The sequence below is a fragment of the Prunus persica genome, chromosome G6, assembly GCF_000346465.2.
Source record: "Prunus persica cultivar Lovell chromosome G6, Prunus_persica_NCBIv2, whole genome shotgun sequence".
In the NCBI taxonomy this organism is placed as follows: domain Eukaryota; kingdom Viridiplantae; phylum Streptophyta; class Magnoliopsida; order Rosales; family Rosaceae; genus Prunus; species Prunus persica.
In genome coordinates, this window is record NC_034014.1 from 20575572 (window position 1) to 20602416 (window position 26845).

At 39.6% G+C, this 26845-nt stretch overlaps 2 protein-coding genes across 3 annotated transcripts; one reads left to right on the forward strand and one right to left on the reverse strand.

Annotated features, from left to right (window-relative positions):
* LOC18772787 (disease resistance protein RPM1) lies at positions 576-3930 on the forward strand. Of its 2 annotated transcripts, none has more exons than XM_020565390.1 (2): positions 576-3325; positions 3554-3930. In XM_020565390.1, exons 1-2 carry the CDS (start codon positions 585-587, stop codon positions 3573-3575), a joined length of 2763 nt encoding a protein of 920 aa, XP_020420979.1. In that variant the 5' UTR covers positions 576-584; the 3' UTR covers positions 3576-3930. The 2 variants fall into 2 exon arrangements, with proteins under 2 accessions (XP_020420979.1, XP_020420980.1); XM_020565391.1 differs by lacking the exon at positions 3554-3930 and having other exon boundaries at positions 576-2256; positions 2414-2458.
* Positions 21176-22707, reverse strand: LOC18774025 (disease resistance protein RPM1). The gene is given in 2 exon segments (XM_020565324.1): positions 21176-21876; positions 21879-22707. Coding segments are annotated over 2 exon segments (675 nt in total). The 5' UTR covers positions 22077-22707; the 3' UTR covers positions 21176-21399.

Consider the following 26845-nt stretch of genomic DNA (forward strand, 5'->3'; position numbering starts at 1 on the left):
CTTGTCCTTAGAGGAGGTCATATTTATAATACAACGGAACTTTAATGGGCAAGTAAATAATAAATTTCTATTTCTATTTACAGTAGGAAATCAGGAATTAAAGTAAATCAAATATAATTATAATGGAAATCTTTGGTGTGTAAGGAAAGTAAGTCAATGGTCCACAAGTTACACCAACAATATTATACTTTAATCTATTCTAAACTACGGGGAGAGATTTAAACTCAGATGCAAAATGAAGAGCACATTTGATCTAACCAACTTGGCTAAGTCCATATCTACATAATATTTTTTTTTATTTGATAGGAAAATGTGCAATGGAAATGGTCTCTCTCTCTCTCTCTCTCCCTCTCCAATTAGTCAATAGTTGCAATAAGACCAGTCTGGTTATTATATAGTTGTTGGTCATGCTTAACGGCGATTTATAATTGATAATTGATTATATACGTTGTGTTGCATTGTGTTGCGTCAGAGCCCCACCCACCCCAACAATGAAATCCTTATTGTTGTTCACCTGCTCTTCCATATAATTTGATCTCCACCCAAAACCAGTTTCAGCCCTCCTGATCCTTTCACTAAATTGTATGTTTTTTTTGTTTAGGCTGATACGAAAGAAGGCCATTATGGCGACAGCCACAACAGACCTCTTGATCGGCAAAGTTGTAGCCATTCTTGAGAACGAAGCAGCCTCCATAGCTGGTGTTGGTGATCAAGTTGATGAGATTAAGCAGGAGCTGGTCTTCATGAAGTCCTTCTTGGAGGATGTCGACGGCAAGAAAGCGCACACACAAGTAGAGAAAGCGTGGGTCGCAAGCGTTCGAGACTTGGCCTATGATGTTGAAGACATCATTGATGAGTTCATGTATCACGTGTACGAGCAGGAAAGCGGAGGCCGATTTGTGAGATGGATCAACAAAACCATTCACTTTCCAAAGAAGCTTTGGTATAAGGGAAGAATAGCGAACAAGTTAGAGAGAATCACCAGAACGATCAAAGCCTTTCCAGAGAGAAATCAGAGATATGTTCTTGTTTTTTCTTTAGAAGGAAAAAGTACTTCTGAGGATGTTCACAAATGGATGCAGAACAAAGCGGAGGCTTCTCTTTTCCATAAGGAAGATGAACTTGTCGGGATTGAAGGCAAGAAGCAAATGTTAATGGGATGGCTGATGGATGAAGGGAAGCACCAAACTGTTGTGTCCGTGGTCGGGATGGGAGGATCAGGGAAGACAACTCTAGTTGCAAGGACCTTCACTGACGACATTGTGAAGAGCCATTTCGAGTGTTATGCATGGATTACCGTTTCACAGTCTTATGTGATTGAAGACTTGTTTAGAAGATTGATCAAAGAATTTTACCAAGCAAGGAAGGAAGAGGTTAAGGCAGACTTGAATTCCATGAGTTATAGAGAATTGCTAGAGATTTTGGTGAAATACTTGGAGGCTAAAAGGTATCTGGTTGTGTTGGATGACGTGTGGGATATCAAACTTTGGGAAGAAATAAGGTTATCATTTCCAGATAAACAACTTGGAAGTCGTGTCATGCTTACAACTCGAAGAGAAGACATAGCATCCTCTGTTTTCGGAGTTGAAAGCCATGTGCATCGGATTCAACGATTGGAAACCATTGATGCATGGGAGCTCTTTTGCATGAAAGCATTCTCAAGTTATCATAACAAATCCTGTTCACCCGAACTTCAGCCTTTAGCTCGGGAAATCGTGGAAAAGTGTGAAGGCCTTCCTTTGGCGATCGTGGCCTTAAGTGGTCTTATGTCTTCTAAGAAGACATTTTCAGAGTGGAGCCAAGTCTGCAACAGCTTAAATTGGTATCTGGCGAACAATTCTTTGCTGGAACCTATGAAGAGCATCTTGTTGCTTAGTTTCAATGATTTGCCATATCGGTTGAAGCAATGTTTTCTTTATTGTTGCCTTTTCCCAGAAGATTATTTGATCGTGAATAACAAGCTCATTAGATTGTGGATTGCTGAAGGATTTGTTGAACATGTGAAAGGGTTCACAACAGAACAAGTTGCAGAGAGCTATCTTATGGAGCTCATTTTTCGAAGCATGATACAAGAGAGGCATTACGACACGGAACCAGCATGTAAGATGCATGATCTTATGCGAGAGCTTGCTTTGTCCATTGCAGCAGAAGAAAAGTTTTGTGCTGCATATGATGGGAGCGAAATAATAACTGAAGAAATTGGAGCCATTCGCTTGTCAATGCAAACTACTAATGGAGAAATTGAACAACGCACAGGTATGTCACGCCTTCGTTCTTTTCTTATCTTTCCCACGGGCATATTCTCGTTCTCTTTTTCAAAGACATCGCCTTTCGAATTTAAATTCTTGAGGGTTCTAGATATGGAGGCCGTCCCAGTTGACATTTTGCCAGATTACGTAATGTATTTATTCAGTTTAAGATATTTAAGTTTGAGAAGAACTCGGATCAAGGAGCTTCCAGAATCCATTGGGCAGCTCCGCAACCTTCAAAGCTTGGACATCAGGGAGACAAATATAGAGGCACTTCCAAGGGGCATTTCAAAATTGCTTAACTTGCGTCATCTACTTATGAATCGTTCCACACGTGATTATAAGATCTTCAGAAACCTCATTGGGATGAAAGCACCATCAAATATTAACATGTTGAAATTACAAGCTTTGTCATTTATTGAATCAGAAGGAAATATTCTTAGACTTATTGGAAAGATGACCCAGCTGACGACCCTTGGCATTACAAATGTCAAAGCAAAAGACGAGAAGGACCTATGTGCCTCACTCCAAGAAATGAAGGTCCTTTGCCTCTTGGATTTACGGGCAGCGAATGAAGAGGAATTTCTTCAAGTTGACGCGTTATCTTCTCCACCTCCCCTGCTTGACAGACTTTTTTTGTCAGGGAAACTGGAAAAGGTACCGCATTGGTTTTGTTCACTCAAGTCGCTCACATTTCTGGGCCTGCGTTGGTCTAAACTTGAAGAAGATTTATTGCCTCACATCGAAGCATTGCCGTCTCTGAGATGGCTTTGCCTTAACGATTCCTATGTAGGGACAGAGATGTGTTTCAGAAGAGGTTTCGTAAAGCTTAGATATTTGGAGTTGTTTGGTTTCTCATTGTTGAATAAGGTAACTATAGAAAAAGGGGCGATGCCAAATCTTGAGTTCTTGAGCATTAAAAGATGCTCTAGTTTAGTGGCATTGCCTCAGGGTTTTGAATACCTTACTAAACTAGAAGGATACGGATTTGAGAATGTCTCAGAGCAACTTATAGAGTCCATACAAGAAGGAGGTGCGGATCATCCAAAGGTGCAACACTTGCGTCCGAAATATAAGTATGTCTTCTATCCTTGCATCGAATTAATTTCATAAATTTAATCATTTGAACTGTACTTAAAACAAGAAAATATTGTTCTCATTCTCACCCTCTGTTAATGCATATCAAACCATATAAATCCTTCCAATTGAAATTCATGAGACACACAATACATTTATATGCATATGCATTGAAGTTCTGTTTGATAATTACCTTATTGCTTTTGTCCTTTTTGTATATTTTGCAGAAACAAGAAGTCCAAGAATTGAAGTTTTTACCTAGTTTGTCCCAGGAAGAGCCTGTTCTTGTGTGAAGCGTGAAGATTGATCTCGGCTTCTTTTCCGCCTATTTTAAATCGAATAGTAGTATAATAGTATATCCAAGATTCTGTTAATAAATTGCGACTTAAATTTTAAATTTTTTGGGTGTAGTTTACATCTTTGACTTCAGCAGTTGGCAACTGTATGTCGATGATTTGTCTCTAAGATTTGGACGATGTGTACTTTTATGTTCAGTGTGTAAAACATATAGGCTAAATACACAGTACTTTTAATATGATTATATGCTGGGAAGAACTGTATTGAATTAATGGATATAAATATCAAAGGTTCCTGCTCTCACAAATCATCTGAGAAATACTTTTGACCCGAAGGTTCCATCAATATTTGAAAACCAGTTAGTAGCACACGAAGGTTCTGACTTGGGATGATTTATATGGCTTTACAGCCAGCCATTAACAGAGGTGTGAATGAGAACAATTTCTTGAACACAAGTTTATGAAAGTCAATGGAAGCATAAAAGATACTTACATGTGCTTCTTACATGTCTCGTCGACAGTTAGCATCCTTATCCACACCTCCTTCTCGTATGGATTCTGTAAATTGCTTTGAAACACTCTCAAATACGTATCCTTGTAGTTTAGTAAGGTGCTCAATACCCTGTGGCAATGTCTCTAATCTCAAGCACTTACTAATGTCTAAGAACTCGAGATTTGACATCACCCCTTTTTCTATAGTTATCTTATTTAAGAATGAGAAATTTAGAACCTCTAAATATCTAAGATTTACAAAGCCTCTACTGAAACACGACTCTTTCCTAATAGACGAATTATCAAGGCAAAGCAAACGTAGAGAGCGCAATGCTTCAATATGAGGTAGTAAATTTTCTTCAAGTCTAGAATCACCGAGAAACAAATCTGTGAGACAGTGGAGTGAGCAAAACCAATGTTTTACCTTTTCCAGTTTGCCGCTCAAATAAAGTCTATCCTCGAAGAAATTCCTCAACTCGAAGAAATTCCTCTCCATCAGCTACAAATAAAAACAAGTGGGAAAGGACCTTCATCTCTTGAATTGAGGCACATAGGTCCTCCTCGTCTCTTTCTTTCACATTTGTAATGCCAAGTAACGTAAGCTGCGTCATACTTCCAATAAGTCTAATAATGTTTCCTTCTGATTCAATATATGCCAAAGATTGCAATTTCTTCATCTTACTAATACTTGATGGTATTCTTACCCCAATTGCCTTTCCAGAAATGGACCTGCCCACAATTAAATGGCGTAAGTTAAGAAACTTAGAAATCCCTCTTGGAAGTGCCTCTATATTTGTCTCTATGGTGTTCAAGGTCTGAAGGTTGCGGAGCTGTACAATGGATTCTGGAAGCTCCTTAATTGGAGTTGAACGTTAGATTGTCTGGCAGATTATCAAGTGGGACATCCTCCAAATCTAGAACCTTCAACAATTTAAGGTCAAAAGGTGATTTATTTGAGAAAGAGAATGAGGATAAGCCAGTGGCAAAGACGAGAAACGAACGAAGCCGTGATATACCTGTGCATGATCCAATTTCTCCATTAGTTGTTTGAATTGACAAACGAAGTGCCCCAATTTCTTCTACTGTTTCACTCCCATCATGTACAACGCAAAACTTTTCTTTTTTTGCTATAGACAGAGCAATCTCCCGCAAAAGATCATGCATCTTACATGCTGGGTGGTAATCTCGATACATTTCCTGTAGCATGTTACGGAAAACGAGTCCCATAATATAGCTCTTTGCAACTTCTTCTGGGGTGACCCCTTTGACATGCTCAACAAATCCTTCAGCAATCCACAATCTAATGAGCCTATGATTTACGATCACATGATCTTCTGGGAAAAGGCAACAATATAGAAAGCATTGCTTCAACCGGTATGGCAAATCATTGAAACTAAGCAACAAGATGCTCTTCATTGGTTCTAGCAAAGAATTGTTGGTTAGATGCCAATTTAAGCTATTGTATGTTAAAGTAATCTAGACTTCATTAATAGTCGGCTGGTAACTTTGAAATATTTGGCAGTTTGTTAGTAGTTGTGTGTTAAATTCACTACTACATTTTACACTTTGCGCGACGAAGAAAAAAACGTCGCGCAAAGTCGCATTTAGTCGCCCCAATTTCAGCGCGACAAAAACGTCGTCGCGCATATTCCGTCGCGCGAAGATCGTGAAGAAAGCCTTTGCTCGACGAGGTACAACCCTTCGTCGCGCAAAAGTGTGCGACGGGTAAACCATCGTTGCACCAACGGTGTGGAAACGAAACAACCGTTCGTCGCAAAAGTATTTGCGCGACGATCAAGTATGCGGCGCACGTATATTTGCGAGACGACGGGAATTGCGCGACGAAATATTATTCGTCGCGCAAAATATGTTAGGGAGACGTATATGTTCGTCGCAGAACAATTCGCGCGATGAGAAAGTTTTCGTCGCACATATAATTGCGCGACGAAAAATTATGTTGTCGGCCAAATATTTTGCGCGACGAAACATTTCGTCGCGCAAAACGTGTTTGAGAGACGTATGTGTTCGTCGCGCATGAATTAAAAGTGATAAAAAAAATTTGATTTTTTTTTTGTTACATGTTGGTTTGCGAGACGAAATATTTTCTGTCGCGCAAAAATAATATTACAATTTTTTTTTATTTTTTTTATTTTTTATTTTAAATAAAATTGGTTTCTTTTTATTGATTAAACAATGAAATTGCAATAAAAATAAATTAGAATAAAATTTTGTTATAAAATAAAATAAAATAAATGTATTACAAATAAAATAAATACACTAATCAAATAATGAATCAAAATCAACCGAGTCGTCGCCAGTATGCGGCTCGGAGGGCGGGGCGTTCACCGGGGCAGTGGTCTGGTGGGGATGCCCGGGATGGACGGGCTCAGAGATCGGCGCATCAAAATGCGGGACTGGAATGCCGGACTATGCGAGGGACTGCAGAATGACCGACATCTGGCTCTGAAGAGTGGCCACCTGTGCTGTCAAAGCAGTGACCTGACTGTTTGACTGCGCCGATGAACGAGGTCGAGGTTCCCTCCGCCGGGCATTCCCCATCCCTCGACAATATGTCCCCGGCCTCCTCCCGAGAGTATGATCCAACGTCTCCGTCAAGATCTGAAATCCAGCATCCTGTGGAGGAGCCACAGACTCGATCGGAGTCTCGGGAGGAAGCTGGGAGGCGGACTCCTGAAGAACAAGCTGGCTTCTCTCCACCATCGTCGTCTGTTGAACATAACATAAAATATAAATTAAAACATGCATATAAATTGAATGCGTAACATAAGAATTAAAATTAAATAATACTTACATGAAGGGACTCGGCCAACTCATTCCCGGGTCGAACATAAACGTCACCAAAGACGTCGATCTCTGGGAACTTGGACCCCTCCTAAATTGAACAAGAGAAGAAAAATATTAGTATGAAAAAAATAAATTAATAAAAATGACATTAAAAATGAAATAAAAATTTTGTGATTATTACCCGACGCCGTGCATCCATCCTATACGAAAAGGGTCTGGAGCCGGAATGGTGGAGAAGGGTCTTCTTCTTCCTATTACCCTTATTCACTTGGGCTTTATTCTGTTATACAAAAAATGAAACGTATTAGTTAAAATATAAAAAATTAAATAATAATGAAATAAAAAAATAAAATAAACATTAATAAATAATAAGTAATAATTAAACAAATATAATTAAAAAAATACCGCAAATTCGGGCGCTTGAAAATGAGCGCAGAGCCACTCCCAACTATCCTCCCGCCCCTCAAGCTCCTTCGGGCAACCCTCATGAAGAGCGACTTGCGGATCATCATAGGCCTGAAAATGGTGGTGCAAGTCGCTCTTCCACTGCCTGTACCTCTCAGCGAAGAGTCTGTTGACGTACGTCAACGACTCTTCGTCGAGATCCTCCAAGTTATAGTTCGTCTGCAATCAATTAATTAGATACGTTAAGTAATAGAAATATACACAATTTTAAAGAAAAATAATGAAAATGTAAGGTACATACCGACAACTGGCCGCGAACCTCCGCCTTGATCTCGTCAGGCATGACCCTTCAAGACTTCCATTGCATCGGGCAATGGGTCCGCACGACGTGGCCAATGTCGTGGGCCAAGGAGCTATGCAACTCCGCCGTCGGTGCAGCCCGATGGCGCTCGTCATATCCGATGCTGATACGACTGTTGGTCACCCGGGTGACCTTCGCCGTCTTCAGCTGACGACACGGTCCTCGGGTGTTCCTCTTCGCTGCAAAGAAATAAGGTATTAATGTTAAATAAAAAAACATTGTCAAATTTCAATATAAAATTAACAATACAAAAGTGTAGTTATACCTGGCTGTGATCCCGAGGCACCAGTACCGTCGGTCGATGTCGTGTCGATGGTGTCGGTGGGCCGGTGCCGCCGCCTAGCACTAGCTGGCTGCGCCACGGATGACGCAGATGACACAGGCGCCTGGGGCGCCCCGGGACCAACCACCACGTGGTCCAACAAAGCAGGAGCAGTGGCAGCAGATGCCAACTGAGCTGGGGGATCCGAACTCGGTGCAGTCGTCATCGACCTACCACGTCTAATCAAGTTTGACATCTGCACATATAATTTCATTCAGAATTTAAACTAATTAATTAAAAGCATAGCCTGACCTAGGGTTTGGAATTTCGGAGTATCCGGGACTCCGATCAACGATCGGTCGAATCCTAAACGATCCTAGAAACACAAAGGTACAACTACGTGAGTTTCAGTTCGATCCAACGGTCCGAACATATCAAACCTGGAAATCGCACAATAGGCGAAATTCGATCAAGACTCAAACGGTAACCAAATTCAAATCCGAGCAAACCTACGCGCTCGTGACAAACAGGGGATCGCTCTGGGACACAATGCCCCACTGCCACAGCATCCCACGCACCACCACACGCGCCGGCAGCGCGTTTGTGTCCAAAGCGATAACATTCGCCGGAAAATTCTAAAAACTAACGGCCAAGGTTCCTACCCTAGATTGAAAACAATAATTGGAGCCACTTTTGTTCTCGGACCTACCCCGAAAAATGGCCGGAAGTGGCCGGATTTGAAATTCCCAAACCGGCCAAAACCTAGGGTTTTAATTCCTATTTCCTATAGCCAAAATTCAACAAATCCTAACCAACCATCAGCTAGAGCACAAAAAATAGTCGAGAAATCATACCTCAGGCGTCGGAAATGGTGGCCGAAGGAGAGAGAAATCGGCCGGCGAGGAATCGGGGAAAAACCGACGATGTGCGACGGCAGGCTCGACGGCGAAGGCAGGGGAGGCTACGGCAGGAGCGGCGGTGGCTGAGGTGACGGCGGTGAGAGAGGGCTGAGGTGACGGCGGAGAGAGAGGCAAACAGAGGAAAAAACCAGAAATGGGGAAGAAGGAGGCATCGGGCCGTTTCTGCAAATTTTTACGACTTTGCGCGACGAAGAACATCATTCGTCGCGCAAAATGCCATTAATGAATCTTGCGCGACGCTATATCCATCGCGCAAGGTCTGTCAGAACGCCAAATTCTGAAAGTGGATTAGGGTCTGTAACTTTTGCGCGACGAAACAGACATACTTTGTCGCGCAAAAGGCTGTCTTTCCGCCAAAATTTTGGGATTTAGGGTTTAGCGGGAGGCTGAAACTGAAGGGTTTGCGCTTTTGCGCGACGAAGACAGTAAACGTCGAGCAATTGTAACCTTGCGCGACGGAACATATTATATTCGTCGCGCAAAAGGTTGTCTTTCCGCCAAAATATTGGGATTTAGGGTTTAGCGGGAGGCTGAAACTGAAGGGTTTGCGCTTTTGCGTGACGAAGACAGTAAACGTCGCGCAATTGTAACCTTGCGCGACGGAACATATTATATTCGTCGCGCAAAAGGCTGTCTTTCCGCTAAAATTTTGGGATTTAGGGTTTAGCGGGAAGCTGAAACTGAAGGGTTTACGCTTTTGCGCGACGAAGACAGTAAACGTCGCGCAAAAGGCTGTCTGCTGAAACTGAAGGGTTTGTGCTTTTGCGCGACGAAGACAGTAAACGTCGGGCAAAAGGCTGTCTGCTGAAACTGAAGGGTTTGTGCTTTTGCGCGACGAAGACAGTAAACGTCGCGCAAAACGCTGTCGTTCCGCCAACAATTTGGGGTTTAGGGTTTAGTGTGAAAACTTTCGCCCAGATTGCGCGACGAACAGAGGATATTCCGTCGCGCAATCTATTTCACTTTCACTTTGCGCGACGCATATGTTGGTTCGTCGCGCGAGTTCAAGATTTTCATTGAAATTTTCACTAAGTGTTCAAAGGGGATGGAGGTGTGAAAACTGGCGCCCAGATTGTGCGACGAATAGTGCATATTTCCGTCGCGCAATCTATTCACTTTGCGCGACGGTTAAATTATTCGTCGCGCAAAACCTAGACCCTAAACCCCCTTTTAAACCCTAAACCCTAAACCCTAAACCCTAAAATAGTTTCAATGATCCAACCGGCAAACTTATTGTTTGATACTTGGAGATCATATACGCCAAAAATCAAGAAGACCAAACATTCAGATATCAGGGAACGGGACTAAATATTTCGACGGTTATAAATGAAAAGTCATGATTTAACGGTTATTGTAACTCCGATTTTGATCATTTTTGACAGCAACATTTGTTGACCCTATATGAATACAATGACTGAATTTGATCTTCAATTTCAGATTTTTACACTAGGGGATACCACATAAATGTTAAGTTACATTTGCACAAATGTATAAACAAATTTTAGGGTTTTTGGTGAATATATGATTGTTATAGCACATGCAGTCTACGAAACAAGTTTCAGTCATCTAGCCGTCAAACTTGTTTTTTTAGACTTCGAGATCATAGACAGCAAAAATCGGACAAAAAAAACATTCAGAGATTAAGCAACGGGGTAAAACTTTTCGACGGTTCTAAATAAAAAGTGATGATTGAACGGTTATTTTAACTCCGATGTTGATGATTTTTTGCAGCTACAGTCCTACACTCCATATGAATACAATGAACTACTTCGATCGCCAATTTTAAATATATATGTGTGTATATATTATACTATAACGTTACCTAATATATATTTGCGCGACGAAGGTTTGCTTATCGTCGCGCAAAAATGCCATACGCGACGCATGTATATATGCGTCGCGGAAACTATGCGCGACCAGTTGTATTCGTTGCGCAAACATTACGCGACGCTTATGTATGCGTCGCGTATGGTATGTTTGCGCGACGATAAGGAGCCCTTCGTCGCGCAAGGATTTGGCGCCATAAATCCTCATTGATTTCAAATTGTGTATGCTTTGTATTTTTTAGAAAGGTTTTGTATTCATCATTTTTTATGCTTTGTATTTTGTGGAAAGGCTTTGTATTTCTCAATCAAGCTTTTGATTTTGAACACATCTCTCAATCAAGCTTTTGAGTTAATTCAGCCATGGCTTCTCTTCATGACACTCCAACATCTTCAGCTCCCATACCCCACTTCTTCAAGATCATTGTAGATGACACTTCTAAAAACATCAGAATTGTAAGCATCTCTCTCTCTCTCTCTCTCTCTCTCTCTATGCTAAGAATGTTTTCTGATTATTGAAATATTCATTTCTTTTGTTATTTTTATTGAAGCTTTAACTTGTTCTGTTCCGCAGAAAATTCCAATGAAGTTTGTGATGAAATATGGAGAATGAATACACAACTACATATGGACAACTACACATATTCAAAGATTTGTATTACACAAAATTAATACACTAACATAATAAATTTACAAATAAATTCATTATTCATCATCTGAACTATAATAACTTTCGTTATCGTCGCTATCATCACTCTCGGTCTCCCAATCTTCTTCCTCCTCCTCCTCTATAACTGCATCATCGGCGTTGCTAGGGCCCACTGCAACATCGTATCGGGGAAGATCACCGAGGTCAATTGTAATTGACTGAATCGGTATTTCGACTGAAGACACTCCTTCTATTTGAAGCGGTTCTTGTATAACATTTGTATCTCGAAGTGTTTCCGCATCATTTTCCATTGAAGATTCTAAACGTTGGTCAGCCACATTGTCGACGTCGTTGTCACTTGGGTCTAGTTCTGGTATATCATACACGTTCCTATGATCCATCTTCTGCACAACTTTCCACCCGTTCCCGGCTTTAGGGTCATCTAGATACACAATTTGGGACGCCATGTTTGCCAAAATGTACGGGTCGTCATCATACCAAGTTCTGTTAATGTTCACAGACAGTACTCCATGGTCGATTTTAACACTTCCCGCCCTATTTGGGTTTGTATCGAACCATCGACACTTAAACATGATGACTTGGTATCGATCTTTGTAAAGCAATTGCACGATAGTTGTCAGTTTGCCATAGAAATCAATGTCTGTACTTTCGCCTCCACCTGGGACATGAACACCGCTATTTTGCGTACACAACTTGTCATCTCGTGCGGCCCCCAAAAATTTGACGCCGTTAACATTACAACCCGAGAACAATCAGCGCGAATTGGGCCGAACGCCAAGTTATATAACTCATCACTGTAAGTGGGGGAATTCGATGATTTCAATTTATTCACCTAATAGTATACAAAACCATTTACATGTTAGTCTGACAAAATTAAATACTACAATTTATATTTGTCAATTACAAAACACTTATAACTTACAGAATCCAAAAACCATTGTGGAAATAATTCACGGTGTTTCCGGGCAACCAAATGTGATGGATGTTCTCGCTTCATCATCTGTTCATGCTCATCTAAGTAGGCCATTATCTTATCACAATTGTTCAGTACGAACCAATGCGCTACCTCCATGTCATTTTTAGAAAACGACTCTCCTCGTCCAGGATCTCCAAATGGTCGTGCGCTTTGGGCAAAAACAGAAAGTTTTTCATTTCTCATACCTCCGTCATTATTGCGGTGAGGACGATTGAAAACCATCTCCACATCTTTTAAATACATTCCATAGAAAGTAAGCGACTCATATTGAACCCAAGCCTCTATAATTGATCCTTCGGGCTTTGCCCTGTTGCGTACACTTTTTTTCAGCTCTCCGAGAAGCCTGCCAAAATAAAACGATATGATACAAATTAGCAAAGTGTCGATAATGATGCATACACAAATGATAAAGATTATATACCTTTCTATTGGATACATCCAGCGATAGTTGACAGGACCAGCAAGCAATGCCTCTTCTGGCAAGTGAACCATCACGTGCATCATACTTGTAAAGAAAGCTGGAGGAAATATCATCTCAAACTTGCATAGGACTTGGACAATGTCATGGCGCAACTGAAACATGTCTGTCCTTCGCAATGTTTTTGCCGTCAGTTGGGAAAAAAATCTGGATAACAACATGATTGGCTTCACCACATCTTCCGGCAGTAAGTGTCGAATACCCACAGGAAGTAGGCGTTGCATGAACACATGGCAGTCATGGCTCTTAAGTCCAGTAAATTTACCCCCATCGACATTCACGCAACGTGCGATATTAGAAGCATACCCATCGGGAAATTTGACAGACGATACAGACTTTAGAAACTCCTTTTTGTCATTCGGTTTCATAGAAAAGAATGCAAGATCCCTTCTAGCTTTATCACTGTCCCTATTCATCCATAAACCCCTTCGTATGCCCATTCTTTCCAAATCAAGACGAGCTTTGATCGTGTCCTTCGTCTTCCCCTCGATATCTAGAATCGTGCCCACCAATATGTCGAATACATTTTTCTCAACATGCATCACATCTAGATTGTGCCTCAATTTCAGTTTCGACCAATATGGGAGCTCAAAAAACATAGACTTGTGCATCCAGTTCAAATGTGTAGAAGGTCGGGTCCGACTAACTGTTTTCCCGAATGGAGCAAAATCCAAACGGTTCAGCTGTTCCAAGATCTCATCACCGGACCATTCTCTAGGTCTGAGGCGACGCTCTGTGTTCCCGTCGAACTCTTTATCTTTTTCTCGCCACTCGTGGTCCCATGGCAACCATCTCCGATGACCAAGGTAACAAACTTTTCCCGCGTGCCAACCAGAAGTTACATCTTCCTTGCATACAGGACATGCCATATAACCCTTTGTGCTCCACCCAGAAACCATTGCATATGCTGGAAAATCATTCACAGTCCACATAACTGCTGCTCGCAAAGTGAACATCCTCCCAGTTGGTTTATCGTACGTGCGAACACCGTTTGTCCATAAATCCTTCAGCTCATCAACCAGAGGCCTTAAGTACACATCAATTGACCTGCCAGGATCCTCAGTTATCAAAACAGTCATCATCATGTATTCTTTTTTCATGCATTTCCAAGGCGGCAAATTATATGGGAATGCGAAAATCGGCCAAGTGCTGTGGTGTTGGTTTAGAACCCCATACGGATTGAATCCGTCATCTAACATTTTGGGGATCAGCAGCAAACTCGGGGAACGTTCGATCGAACTCTTTCCATGCCTCCCCATCTGCAGGATGCCGCATCACATCATCGTCTACCCGTTTTTCCTTATGCCATCTCATGTCTGTGGCAGTATGCGTTGACATATACAATCGCTGCAACCTAGGTTTAAGGGGCAGATAACGCATGACTTTTTGTGGTATCTTAGTCGTTCTATTCTGGGATGTCATTTTGAACCTCGACTCATTGCATATAGGGCATGTATCCAACGTTTCATGCTCTTTGTAGAATAACATGCAATTGTTTTTGCAAGCGTGGATTTTTTCATAACCCAATCCAAGACCGTGCAACACCTTCTGTGCATGTTTATGGTCTTTCGGCAAACAATTGTCCGTCGGAAGCATTCTCTTGAAAACCCCCAAAAAGTAATCGAAACACAAGTTCGACATACGATACTTTATTTTTCCGTGCATTAGCTCCACAATGGCAGTGAGAACGGAAAAGCTCTCGCACCCCGAGTATAACTCTTGGTTGGTATTTTTTAACAGTTTTTCATACTGTTCAAACTCCGCACTATCTATTGGTGTAGGCACGTCATCTTCCCCTTCCTGATTGATGTTGGTCGATGCGAATGGAAAAGCATCCTGTATAATACCCATGACTTGATCATTAGGATCCACAATAGGTTCAACATTGTCCACTCTCGGGGCATTTGAAGACGAAGCATGGTCTACTTGTTCGCCGTGAAGGTTCCAAATGCTATATGTTTCAATCATTCCATTCCTTACTAAATGAAATCCAACATTTTCAATTGTCTCCCACAACGTGTTGTTACACCTCCTACAAGGACAACGGATTCTAGTTGCACCCGGGTTGTGTCTACGTGCAAACTCAATAAAATCCTCGATTCCATCCAAGTATTCGTCTGCGCATCTATTCGGGTTCTGTATCCACCTTCTGCTCATAATTCCTGAAACCACAATCACGACACAACAATCACAACAACTTCATACGAAGTTATAATGTCACCTTATGCCTCCGGTAAGGGCCATATCCCATTCGGGAATGCATAGTCCTGTCACGTAACCTACGGCTACATGAGATTAGATTTCGACGTGGATTAATTTCGGCAGCATCTCGACACAGTTCTTGAAGTGGGCATAGGTATAAATACCTACGTACCACCCGAAGAACGTACCGAGATGACACCGAAATCTCCACAATCGAAACCTAATCCTGTAGCCGAAGATTATGTGACAACACTATGCATTACCAAACTGTCCAAATAATGGGACAATTCAAGAATTAATTAGACCGCAGTCATGCATTACGCATCCATGCACGAAATCCAACTAATCTCGAACGGGAAACTACGTGTTACTAAACATAAAAATAAAAGTACGAAGTTAATTTCAATTAACTTCGTACATCACAACACATTGTGCTATGTCACGCACAATTTCACAACATTATACACATATAACTTCACAAAAAAATTACAAACATAACAAACAAACTTTTACAATAACATACCTTCTCAATCGTTCTCCACCAATCACAAATATCCCTAACGATAACAAAATTAATAGCGTTACTACGAATTTACATTAATACATTTAAACAAACGACAAAAAATACATACCCAATGAACGTACTGAATTCACAGCAGAGCAACGGCAGAGAGAGTGAGAGAAAGGCAGAATGCAGTGGGAGAGTGAGAGAGAGGCAGAATGCACCTCTGCAATGGAATTGGCTAAAATGAAGAAGAAGGACTTTGCGCGACGAACAATACAATCCGTCGCGCAAAATGCCGTCGCGAAAACCCACTTTTCCGTCGCACAAAAAAACATTTCCGTCGCGCAATTACCTGCCGACATCAGGTTTTTTGCGCGACGAATATAATTATCCGTCGCACAAACATCCGTCGCGCAAATAACATTATTCGTCACGCAAGGTTTATATTACGTCGCGCAAATAACATTTATTTCGTCGCGCAAGAAAGCACCGGCATTACACTTTACGCGACGAAGGTAATTCCGTCGCGCAAAAAAAGTTTTTTCCACCCTGCATTTTGCCGCCAAAATTAAGTAACCCTCGTTTTCTTACGCGACGGTACATATTTTTGTCGCGCTAAGGCGTCTTTTGCGACGAACATGTTCATCGCGCAAAGTTTTTTACAGCAAAAAAAATTACACAATTTTCTGTCCATCTTTACGCGACGAAATATTTGGATTGTCGCGCAATATTGTCATGCGCGACGATTGTTGTCGTCGCGCAAGATTCTGGCGCCAAAAACATAAACTGGGGTTTTTTCCCCGACCTTTGCTCGACGAAATTATTTTTGGTCGCGCATAGATTGTTTGCGCGACGAAGATTATTCGTCGCGCTAGTGTTCTGCTGTTTGCGCTACGGTATTTTTTTTTCATCGCAATAGTGATTTTTGCGCGACGAAAATATGTTCGTCGCGCAAACGTCCGTCGCGCAAATAGTAAATCGTAGTAGTGATTAATGGTGTGGTAGAAGTTAGTTGAATTAACTATGTTTGGTGTTAGTTGTGTTTTTAATGTGTTAGGTGGGTATTTTTAATGTGTTAGGTGGGTAGTGGCTATTATATAAAGCCACCATTTTCTCTTCATTTGTATCAATCAAGGAAGGAACATTATCATATCTAGAATAGTGTCCCACTACTCTTCCCACTACTTTCTGACTTTTGATTATCACAAGAGAACAAGTTTCTTCTCTTACCCATTATTACTTCCACATAACCGTACCCACCACCAAAAATATCATTCTTTTATTCCACCAAAGTGGTATCAGAGCTGGAAACTCAGAATCATATGGCTTCAAACAACAACTTGTTACAGCCCCAACTTCCAAAGTTTACAGGGAAGAATTATAGTCAATGGAGCATCCAAATGAAGGTGTTGTATGCTGCTCAAGATTTGTGGGAGGTGGTTGAAAATGGCTTTGTTGAGCCAAATGATCAAGCAGTCCTCACTCAACAACAACTCACAGAGCTGAAGGAGACACGTAAGAAGGACAAAAAGGCTTTATTCTTTATCTTTCAAGCAGTGGATGAAGCTATCTTTGAAAGAATCTCATCATGCACTACATCAAAACAGGCGTGGGACACTCTCTTTGCATCATATAAAGGAGAAGATAAAGTGAAGATGGCAAGACTGCAAACTCTAAGAGGTGAGTTTGATATGTTACGTATGAAGGAGTCAGAATCTGTTGAATACTATTTCAATCGTGTCATTTCTCTAGTCAACCAACTGAGAATTAATGGAGAAAAAATTGAAGATCAGAGAGTTGCTGAAAAAATTCTTCGAAGTATGTCCCGAAAGTTTGAATATATTGTGGTGGCAATTGAAGAATCCAAAGATCTGTCTACTTTGTCTCTTGACAGTTTAATGGGTTCTCTTCAATCCCATGAGTTACGACTGAAGCAGTTTGACTCTGGCCCTGTTGAGCAAGCTTTTCAATCTCAAGTCTCATTCAGAGGAAGTTCTAGAAGAGGAGGAGGCGGCTTTGCTCGTGGACGAGGAAGAAATAATCAAGGACGTGGCTATGCAAATGACCAGAAAGAAACTAATGATGAAGGCTCTGCACGAGATTATGGTTATTCAACAGGAAGAGGAGATTATGTTTATCCAAGAGAAAGACGAGATTATGGTTATTCAAGAGGAAGAGGAGATTATGGTTTTCCAAGAGGAAGATGAGATTATGGTGGTTATTCAAGAGGAAGAGGAAGAGAACAAGGTTCCTCTCTTTCTAATATTCAGTGCTACAATTGCAAGCAATATGGGCACATCAAGTCAACATGCAAAAACAAAATAAATGGAGGAGCCGAATCAAGCTTTGTGCATGAAAAAGCTTCTGAAAGGGAAAATGATAATGTGGTTCTACTTGCATATGCAGCTGCCAGGGAAGGAAACGTGCGTGCAGAAAAATGGTATCTTGATAGCGGATGTAGTAATCACATGACAGGCAACAAAAGTGCCTTTGTCAATTTCAAGCATACCAACAACTCAGAAGTAAGGATTGGTGATGGTGGAAAGCTAGTGGCCAAAGGATGTGGAGATATTCTTTTTCTGTCCAAGTCTGGAGAACAAAAAAGAATCTCTGATGTGTTATATGTTCCAGATTTAAATTACAATCTCCTTTGTGTGGGGCAACTTCTTCGTAAAGGCCATAATATTCAGTTCAGGGAAGACCAGTGTGTAATTAGAGACAAGTACAACTCTCTAATTACAAAGGTCCAGATGTCAGGAGACAATATGTTTTCTCTGAACATAAAGTATGAATCTTTTGCTTGCTTAAGTGCACTTATCAAGGATTCCTCATGGTTGTGGCATCTACGCTATGAGCATTTGAGTTTCAATACACTATCATTGATGGGGAAACAACATATGGTACGAGGCCTACCAACGATACAGCATCAAACATAAGTTTGTGAAGCATGTGTGCTGGGAAAACATCAGAGAAATTCGTTTCTTACAGGAAATTCTTGGAGAGCATCCCATCCTCTTGAGCTGGTGCACTCAGATGTATGCGGGCCCATGAACACAACATCAACATGAGGTAACCGCTACTTTCTTACATTCATTGATGATTATAGCAGAAAGACATGGGTCTATTTTCTCAAATATAAATCAGAGGTGTTTGATTACTTTAAAGTTTTCAAAGCTTTGGCTGAGAAGCAAAGTGGATTTGCATTGAAAACCTTGCGGTCTGATCAAGGTGGAGAATTCTCATCCAATGTGTTCGAAAATTTTCTAAAAGAAAAAGGGATTAAGCATAAGTTCACAGCTCGGTACACCCCACAACAAAATGGTGTGGCCGAGAGAAAAAATAGGACCATTATGGAATTGGCAAGAAGCATGTTGAAGGCAAAAGCAATGCCTAATCGTTTTTGGGCAGAAGCAGTGGCATGTGCTGTATATCTCTTGAACCGTGCATCGTCCAATAGTGTGGAAGGCAAGACTCCTCAAGAAGCTTGGAGTGGCCTCAAGCCATGTATTAGTCACTTAAGGATATTTGGCAGCATTGCTTATTCTCATATTCCTGATGAAACAAGGAGAAAATTGGATGACAAATCAGAAAAGTGCATTCTTGTTGGGTATAGTGAAAAGGCCAAGGCATATAAGTTGTTTAATCCATTGACTAACAAGATTATTGTTAGTCGTGATGTCAAGTTCAATGAAGAAGAAGCATGGAATTGGAGTGAAGCTGAAAATCAAAGTCCAATACTGTTAGACATTGGCCTTGAAAATCCAAATTTAACTCCACCAACAACTCCATCATCACAGGAATCTTCATCACAAGGGTCATCATCAACTTCTTCTAGTGATAGCAGTGAGGAAGAAGAAATTTGCAGAGGACAAAGGAGATCAACAAGAGCTCATCAACCATCCACAAGGTACCCATCTAGTGATTATGTTTTGATCACTAATGGTGGCACAAATTTTGCTCTATTTGTAGATGCAGACCCAATTATGTTTGAAGAGGCTTCAAAGGATGAAAAATGGGTAAAGGCTATGGATCAAGAAATTGATTCCATTAAGAAAAATGACACATGGGAGCTGGTTGATCTTCCTCAAGGAAAGAAGCCTATAGGAGTAAAATGGGTGTATAAGACCAAGTTGAATGCTCAAGGAGAAGTTGGGAAATACAAAGCTCGCTTGGTAGCTAAAGGCTACAAGCAAAATTATGGAATTGATTACAATGAAGTTTTTGCTCCAGTTGCACGCTTTGACACCATCCGAATGGTGTTAGCTCTTGCTGCCCAAAATTGTTGGAAAGTCTTTCAAATGGACGTTAAATCAGCGTTCTTGCAAGGTTTTTTGGAAGAAGAAGTGTATGTTGCTCAACCTCCAGGTTATGTGCAGGGAAATGAAGAAACAAAAGTGTGTAGATTGAAGAAGGCTTTATATGGTTTGAAACAAGCTCCAAGAGCTTGGTACAGTCGGATTGATGCATTTTTCCAAGAGTATGGGTTTCACAAATGCCCATATGAGCATACTCTTTACACCAAGAAGAACTCTCAAGGTGAGATTTTGATTGTCTGCTTATATGTGGATGACTTAATATTTACTGGGAGTAATGCTCAAATGTGTGATAATTTCAAGATGATTATGTCACAAAGATTTGAAATGACAGACCTTGGTTTGCTTCATTTCTTTCTTGGAATTGAAGTCAAACAAAATGAGAATGGTATCTATATTTCACAAAAGAAATACGCAAAGGAATTGTTGAAAAGGTTCAGGTTGGAAAATGCAAAGTCAATTGCTACTCCAATGGAGGTTGGTGTTAAGATAGGTAAGAATGATGGAAGCACAATGGTAAATCAAACTTTGTTTCGAAGTCTAGTGGGTGGCCTCTTGTATTTAACTACAACAAGGCCAGATCTTACATATGCAGTAAGCTTCCTCAGCCGTTTCATGGAGTCACCAAAAGATGTTCATTGGGAGCTTGGAAAGAGAATCCTAAGATATGTGGTTGGAACTATCAATTATGGTTTGCATTATAATCCTGTTCAGAATCTAAATTTGACTGGCTACAGTGACAGTGACTTGGGTGGAGATGTTGATACTTGCAAAAGCACATCTGGTTATGTCTTTAGCATTGGCTCAAGTACGACTTCATGGTCCTCCAAAAAGCAATCTATAGTGGCACTTTCAACTACAGAATCTGAGTATGTTGCTCTTGCATCAGCGGGTTGTCAAGCTAGGTGGCTGAAAAGCATTTTAGAAAAGATGGGTCAAGTTCAAGAAGGACCTACAAAGTTGTTCTGCGACAACAAATCAACTATTTGTCTTTCCAAATATCCAATGTTTCACAGCAAGAGTAAGCATATCAAGATCAAGTTTCATTTCATCAGAGAGCTAATCAAAGATAAAGAAGTTGAGGTTCTGTATTGCAAGTCCCAAGATCAGCTGGCAGATTTGTTCACCAAACCGTTGAAGAAGGAGCTGCTCATCAAGATGAGAAAATTAATTGGCGTAAATGAAGTCTAGCTTAAGGGGGGATGTTAAAGTAATCTAGACTTCATTAATAGTCGGCTGGTAACTTTGAAATATTTGGCAGTTTGTTAGTAGTTGTGTGTTAAATTAATGGTGTGGTAGAAGTTAGTTGAATTAACTATGTTTGGTGTTAGTTGTGTTTTTAATGTGTTAGGTGGGTATTTTTAACGTGTTAGGTGGGTAGTGGCTATTATATAAAGCCACCCTTTTCTCTTCATTTGTATCAATCAAGGAAGGAACATTATCATATCTAGAATAGTGTCCCACTACTCTTCCCACTACTTTCTGACTTTTGATTATCACAAGAGAACAAGTTTCTTCTCTTACCCATTATTACTTCCACATAACCGTACCCACCACCAAAAATATCATTCTTTTATTCCATCATTGTAGACTCTGCTCCACTCTGTGAGTGACTTTTTAGAAGACAAAAGACCACTTAAGGCTACAATTGCAAGAGGTAGGCCTTCACACTTTTCCACAAGTTCCCGAGCTAATGGCAGAAGTTCAGGTGAACAAGATTTGTTATGATAACTTGAGAATGCTTTCATGCTGAAGAGCTCCCACGCAACACTCTTTCCCAGCGATGGGATCTTGTGAACATGGCTTTCAACTCCAAAAGAATAGGATGCTATGTCTTCTCTTCGAGTTGTAAGCATGACTCGACTTCCAAGTTGTTTATCCGGAAATGAAAACCTTATTCTCTCCCATAGAAGTATATCCCACACATCATCCAATACAACTAGGTACCTTTTAGTTTCCAAGTAGTTCACCAAAATCTCGAGCAATTCGTTATAGCTCATGACATTTATGTCTGCAGGGACCTCTTCTTTCCTTGCTTTGTGTGGAATTCTTTGATCAATCTTCTAAGCAAGTCTTCAATCACGTAAGATTGGGAAACAGTAATCCAAGCATAGCACTCGAAATGGCTCTTCACAGCGTCGTTGGTGAAAGCCCTTGCAACTAGAGTTGTCTTGCCTGATCCTCCCATCCCCAACACGGAGACAATAGTTTGGCGTTGCTCTTTGTTCATCAGCCATCCCATTAAAATTTTCTTACCGCCTTCAATCCCAACGAGTTCATCATCCTTATGGTAAAGAGAAGACTCCGCTTGGTTCTGCACCCATCTGCGAATATCTTCAGAAGTACTTCTTCCTTCTACAGACGCTTATACCAAAGCGTCTTCAGAAAGTGAATGGTTTTGTTGATCCATCTTGCAAATGGACCGCCGCTTTGCTGCTCGTACATGTGATACATAAACTCATCAATGATGTGTTCAACATCATTGGCCAAGTCTCAAACGCTTGCGACCCACGCTTTCTCTACTTCTGTGTGTGCTTTATTGCCGCCATTGACATCCTCTAAGAAGGATTTCATGACCACCAACTCCTGCTTAATCTCATCAACTTGATGACCAACACCCGCTATGGAGGCTGCTTCACTCTCAAGAATGGCTACAAATTTGCCAATGAAGATGTCTGCAGCAACTGATGCCATAATGGCCTAATTTTGGTAAATGCTTAATCAAAAGAACAAATCTGACATTGATTTAGGGGAGCAATCAATCTTATGTATATTCGAAAAAGCATTTAAGTAATCGTTGTTATAAGAGGAAATAAAACAACTGTTGGGAATATGCTCTCTCAACTGGCCAATATCACATTTCGCAATAAGACAAGTACGGAGATTAAACAACTGTTGGGGATTCTCCAATGCATTTGATGATGAATGGATTGTGATAACTTTAAGTCATCCGAATCGATTACATTCGCCTAGTAAACAATGGTAAACAAGTAATGCCTGCCAAGGTATTTGGCGTTTAGGATCTCTCCTTCAAGATATTAAAAGTTTATGCCAACTGATACACGTTAAGCAAGTTCTAACAAATTTTGACGGAAATATCAATAAAACATCAATATCAATTAAAATTAAATAAAAACCTTTGAGATATATGTTTATTTTAGTCAATTATTAGAAATTAATCAAACTTAATTGTTTGGTGGGCTTGTGTGGCTTGTAGGATAGAGACTATCTTCGAACCTTCCACGGGAATGAGGCAAGTATTTTCCTTTATATATACATGCATTGAAGTTAATTTGTTTCATAATTACCTTACCCAATATATAGTGCTCATGTGTTGGATTTGAATGTTTGACTCTGATATGAACTTGGCTCAATGTGTGGCCTACTATGTGGTGATCCCACGTGAGGGAGCATGTTGAAGAATATATAAATATCATATTGAAAACTTGACAAAATAAATTACAACTTATAATAAGTGATTCCACTATTAATTGCACCGAGACCTTTTGTAATAAAACCCCACCCTTATTGGGCTTTATAAGTGGTTAAGTTGGGGGTAATATCGGTGTTGCTAGTAGTGGATAGTAGTTTAAACCTTTCACTCTTGCTCTCTGTTTTACCCAAACAAACCCTAATTATTCTAATTCAAAAAATAAAAATAAAGAAAAATAAATCAATTTCCAATCTCTGCACTCACAGCCTCGGCCAAAAGAAAATAATGGAAACCCAAGGGGGATTAGCCTATTGCACAAATGCAAAGCAACCCAGCCAAACTTCGACAAGAAGAAAAGCCACTCAGACGCATAGATTGTTTTCGATTTAGCCACTATCTAGTTCATTGATTTCTTGGCTATGTGGATGAATAAAAAATTCAGAATCAGATGATCTGAGAAAAATGCCATTTCCGTGGGATACTACTCCATGGAAACAAATAAGAAAAAGAGAAACAAAGATTGGAAAGAACAAAACTGGGCGAAATATTGATTATGTTTGTCCAGTTGGTGATGCACTGAAAAACAAAAGATAGGTTTGTAAAGAACACCTAGTGAAACATATAATAAAACCAAGACTATATAATTAGGAACAATACCGACAACTACTTTATTGGTCTAAATAAGGGTTCTAGAATCATAAATAACTAGCTATATGCTCCCTAAATTTGTTAAATTCTCATCGTAGTTGAGAATATAAAGCCAAAGAAAACAAACCCAGACCATATGAACAAAGAATTAAGGAGCTTAATCCTAATCATATCACTTTAAGCTGTTCAAACTTCAACTAAGGCCTACGTCAACCCTTTTTTTCTTCAAATCTAATCCAAACAACCCATAAGTTCTCAACAAAAAAAGAAGAAAAAAGTTGAATTTAAATTGTGGGCATTGTCTGATCCATACCACTTGAGAATTAAGCAACAACATAGAAAAAAAAAATAATCCATTAAGATTAATTGATAAAGCCCATCGATTGGAAAAGTTCATCGAAACTAAAACAATTTCGAGAATCTGATTTGAAACCTGAATAAAACGTTTGAGATTACCTACCCAAATTTTGAAGAATTGGGTTTTTAATATATTTTTTTCCTTTTATCGAGTAAGAAATAATTAACACTGTTGAAAATAGAGTGCAAGTTAGAAAATTAAGTATATAAAAAAAAAGAAATAATATAAAAGTAAACTAAAAAGAAATTAAAATAAAGTAAGAATAAAATAGGAAAGAGAGAGAACAAAAAAGAACAAAATTGATTAAAAAATATTTAAAAAATAAAAAAGAGGGTAAGTAGACAAAAGAGAAGTGGGAAAATGAAAAAAAAACCTCTAGAAACCATATTTGGAGTAACATACAAAAAATTGTGTAAAATATTAGCGAGATCCTAGCTTAATTAGGATATTTATTTCCTAGTTTATTAGGATTATATTTCTTTCCTTTTGTACAGATATTGTGTAATTAGGATTTTATCTTTTTCTTAGTTTGACCCTACTAGGGTTACATCTTTGTACTATAAATACCTTCTTTTGAAGAATAAAATACAACCTGAAAAATATTCTACCCATATTATTTAACTTAAAATAGAACCATTAATATTATGTAGGGATATATATATATATTTATTTAAAAATAAAATAAAATATAACATACAAAATCCAAAAAAAATAAATTAAAAAAAAAAGAGGAAACACATGCACTAATATCATTAAGGGCTAGTTTGGCATTGCTGTGATGTGAAAATAATCGTTGTCAGATTTGCTGTGAGAGAAATTAGCTGTGAGAGAAAGCAGTTTGGCGTTTGGTAAAATTTTTGTTAAAAGTGTTGTTGGTATTGATTTTATGCATAATTAGAAAATGATTGCCGCATAATCATTAAACCCAGCGCCTCTTCGAAACTGATTCCTGCATAATCAGAAAATGAAAGCACCTCATTAGTTTCTTTCCTTTATAGCTTTCTCTCACAGCAATTTTTAACAATAAGTGATTTTCTCACAGTTTACCAAAAGGATTGGACTTCTCAAAATTTTTTAAAAATCACTTATTACCCCAAATAAGCAATACAAAACGGGCACTAAGTGGGGGTACAATGTATGCATGGGTAAGGTTTATGTGTGAGAGAGTAGCAAAATTGTGCGTTGTAGAGAAACAAAAAAAAGTCGTGTCATGATTACAAGTGTATTAGAGACAATTTTAGAAATAAATAACCATCAGCTTTATTGAAAAAGGACCGTGAAGTAAAATTTCAAAAGTACTGTCCTTAATCAAGTGGGCTCTCATTCTGGAGTTATTAATTATGTTCTCCCTTTATATTCAGGCATTTGTTGTAAAATGAACTGGTATATATGCGAATATGGAGCTGCACGTAAAGTAGATGAGACACAGTATTTAACGAGGTTCGGCTATACCTACATCCCCGGAGAGCAGCAGCAGTAACTTTTCCACTATGTAAAATAATAGGGCTACAACTTTGTGTTTACAATATGTATGGCTCACTCAATTTTCTCTCTTGGAGAATTTCTCTCTTGCTCTCTTTCTTCTCAACTCACTCACCCTCATTCTTCCTTCTCTTCCTCTTCTCTATGTGTGTTTACAAGCAAATATAATGCCTATTTATAGGCAAAGCAAATGGAATTAATGGAGACATAATGATTTATCCCTAACCCCATTATCTCATCTTTTGACTAATACCTACTAACTTTATCTCCACTAATTCCCACCTAATCTTACCTAATTATCTTCACTAATTCCCACCTAATTTTACCTAATGTGGAATTCATTTATTTTATAACACTCCCCCTTGAAGACCACATGTGATATGTTAGTTGCACAATTAAAGACTTTCTTGGAGAAAAACCCAGTGAGGTAGAAAACTGATGGAAGGAAGAAAAAAAAAGTACAGCAATCTGTATAGCATACTTCTGGATGCTCCCCCTGATTAATATCTCCCCCTGATGTCTTCATGACTATCTTTTGGAGTGAGAATCTTTCGGAGTGAGTGGAGGATATAGCCATTAATAATTCTCGTAGTTGAGTAAGTAAATATATTTCCAGTGAGCTATCTCTATGTAAATCATAGAAATTTTCAGAGTCCGCGTTTCTAACAAAACTTGGGCTATTTGTAAGTTCACTTGAAAGAATATGCCCGTACATGGTGTTATGCGGAGATAGCATCAAATATACCTCACATCATCCCAAAATGATGGTGATGGAGTTGAGCCCTATCTGGAAAATATGATGTCCGGTCCAATATACTTCCGGAAAATCATTAAAGTGTCCAACGGATAATCCTCATAAAAATGCTTCAATACTTTCTTAGTATAAGCAAGAATCTCGTTGGCATAATGCTCGATCCTTAAGTCGAGACAAATATTTCTTTGAACTCTGCAGAAGCTTTAATGTGTTGCAATCACATTATAATCAATGTACTCACTGAGGTAATTTATGCTTATTAATATTGAGTACAAATTTTGTGCTTCAAGCACATGTCCTTTAGGGACTTGCTTTATGCAATGTCAATCCTCTCAA

Coding starts and splice junctions, on each gene's coding strand:
- LOC18772787 (XM_020565390.1), top strand. CDS start 585: ATGTTTTTTTTGTTTAGGCTGATACGAAAGAAGGCCATTATGGCGACA. Junction 3,326..3,553: donor CACTTGCGTCCGAAATATAA/GTATGTCTTCTA, acceptor TATATTTTGCAG/AAACAAGAAGTCCAAGAATT.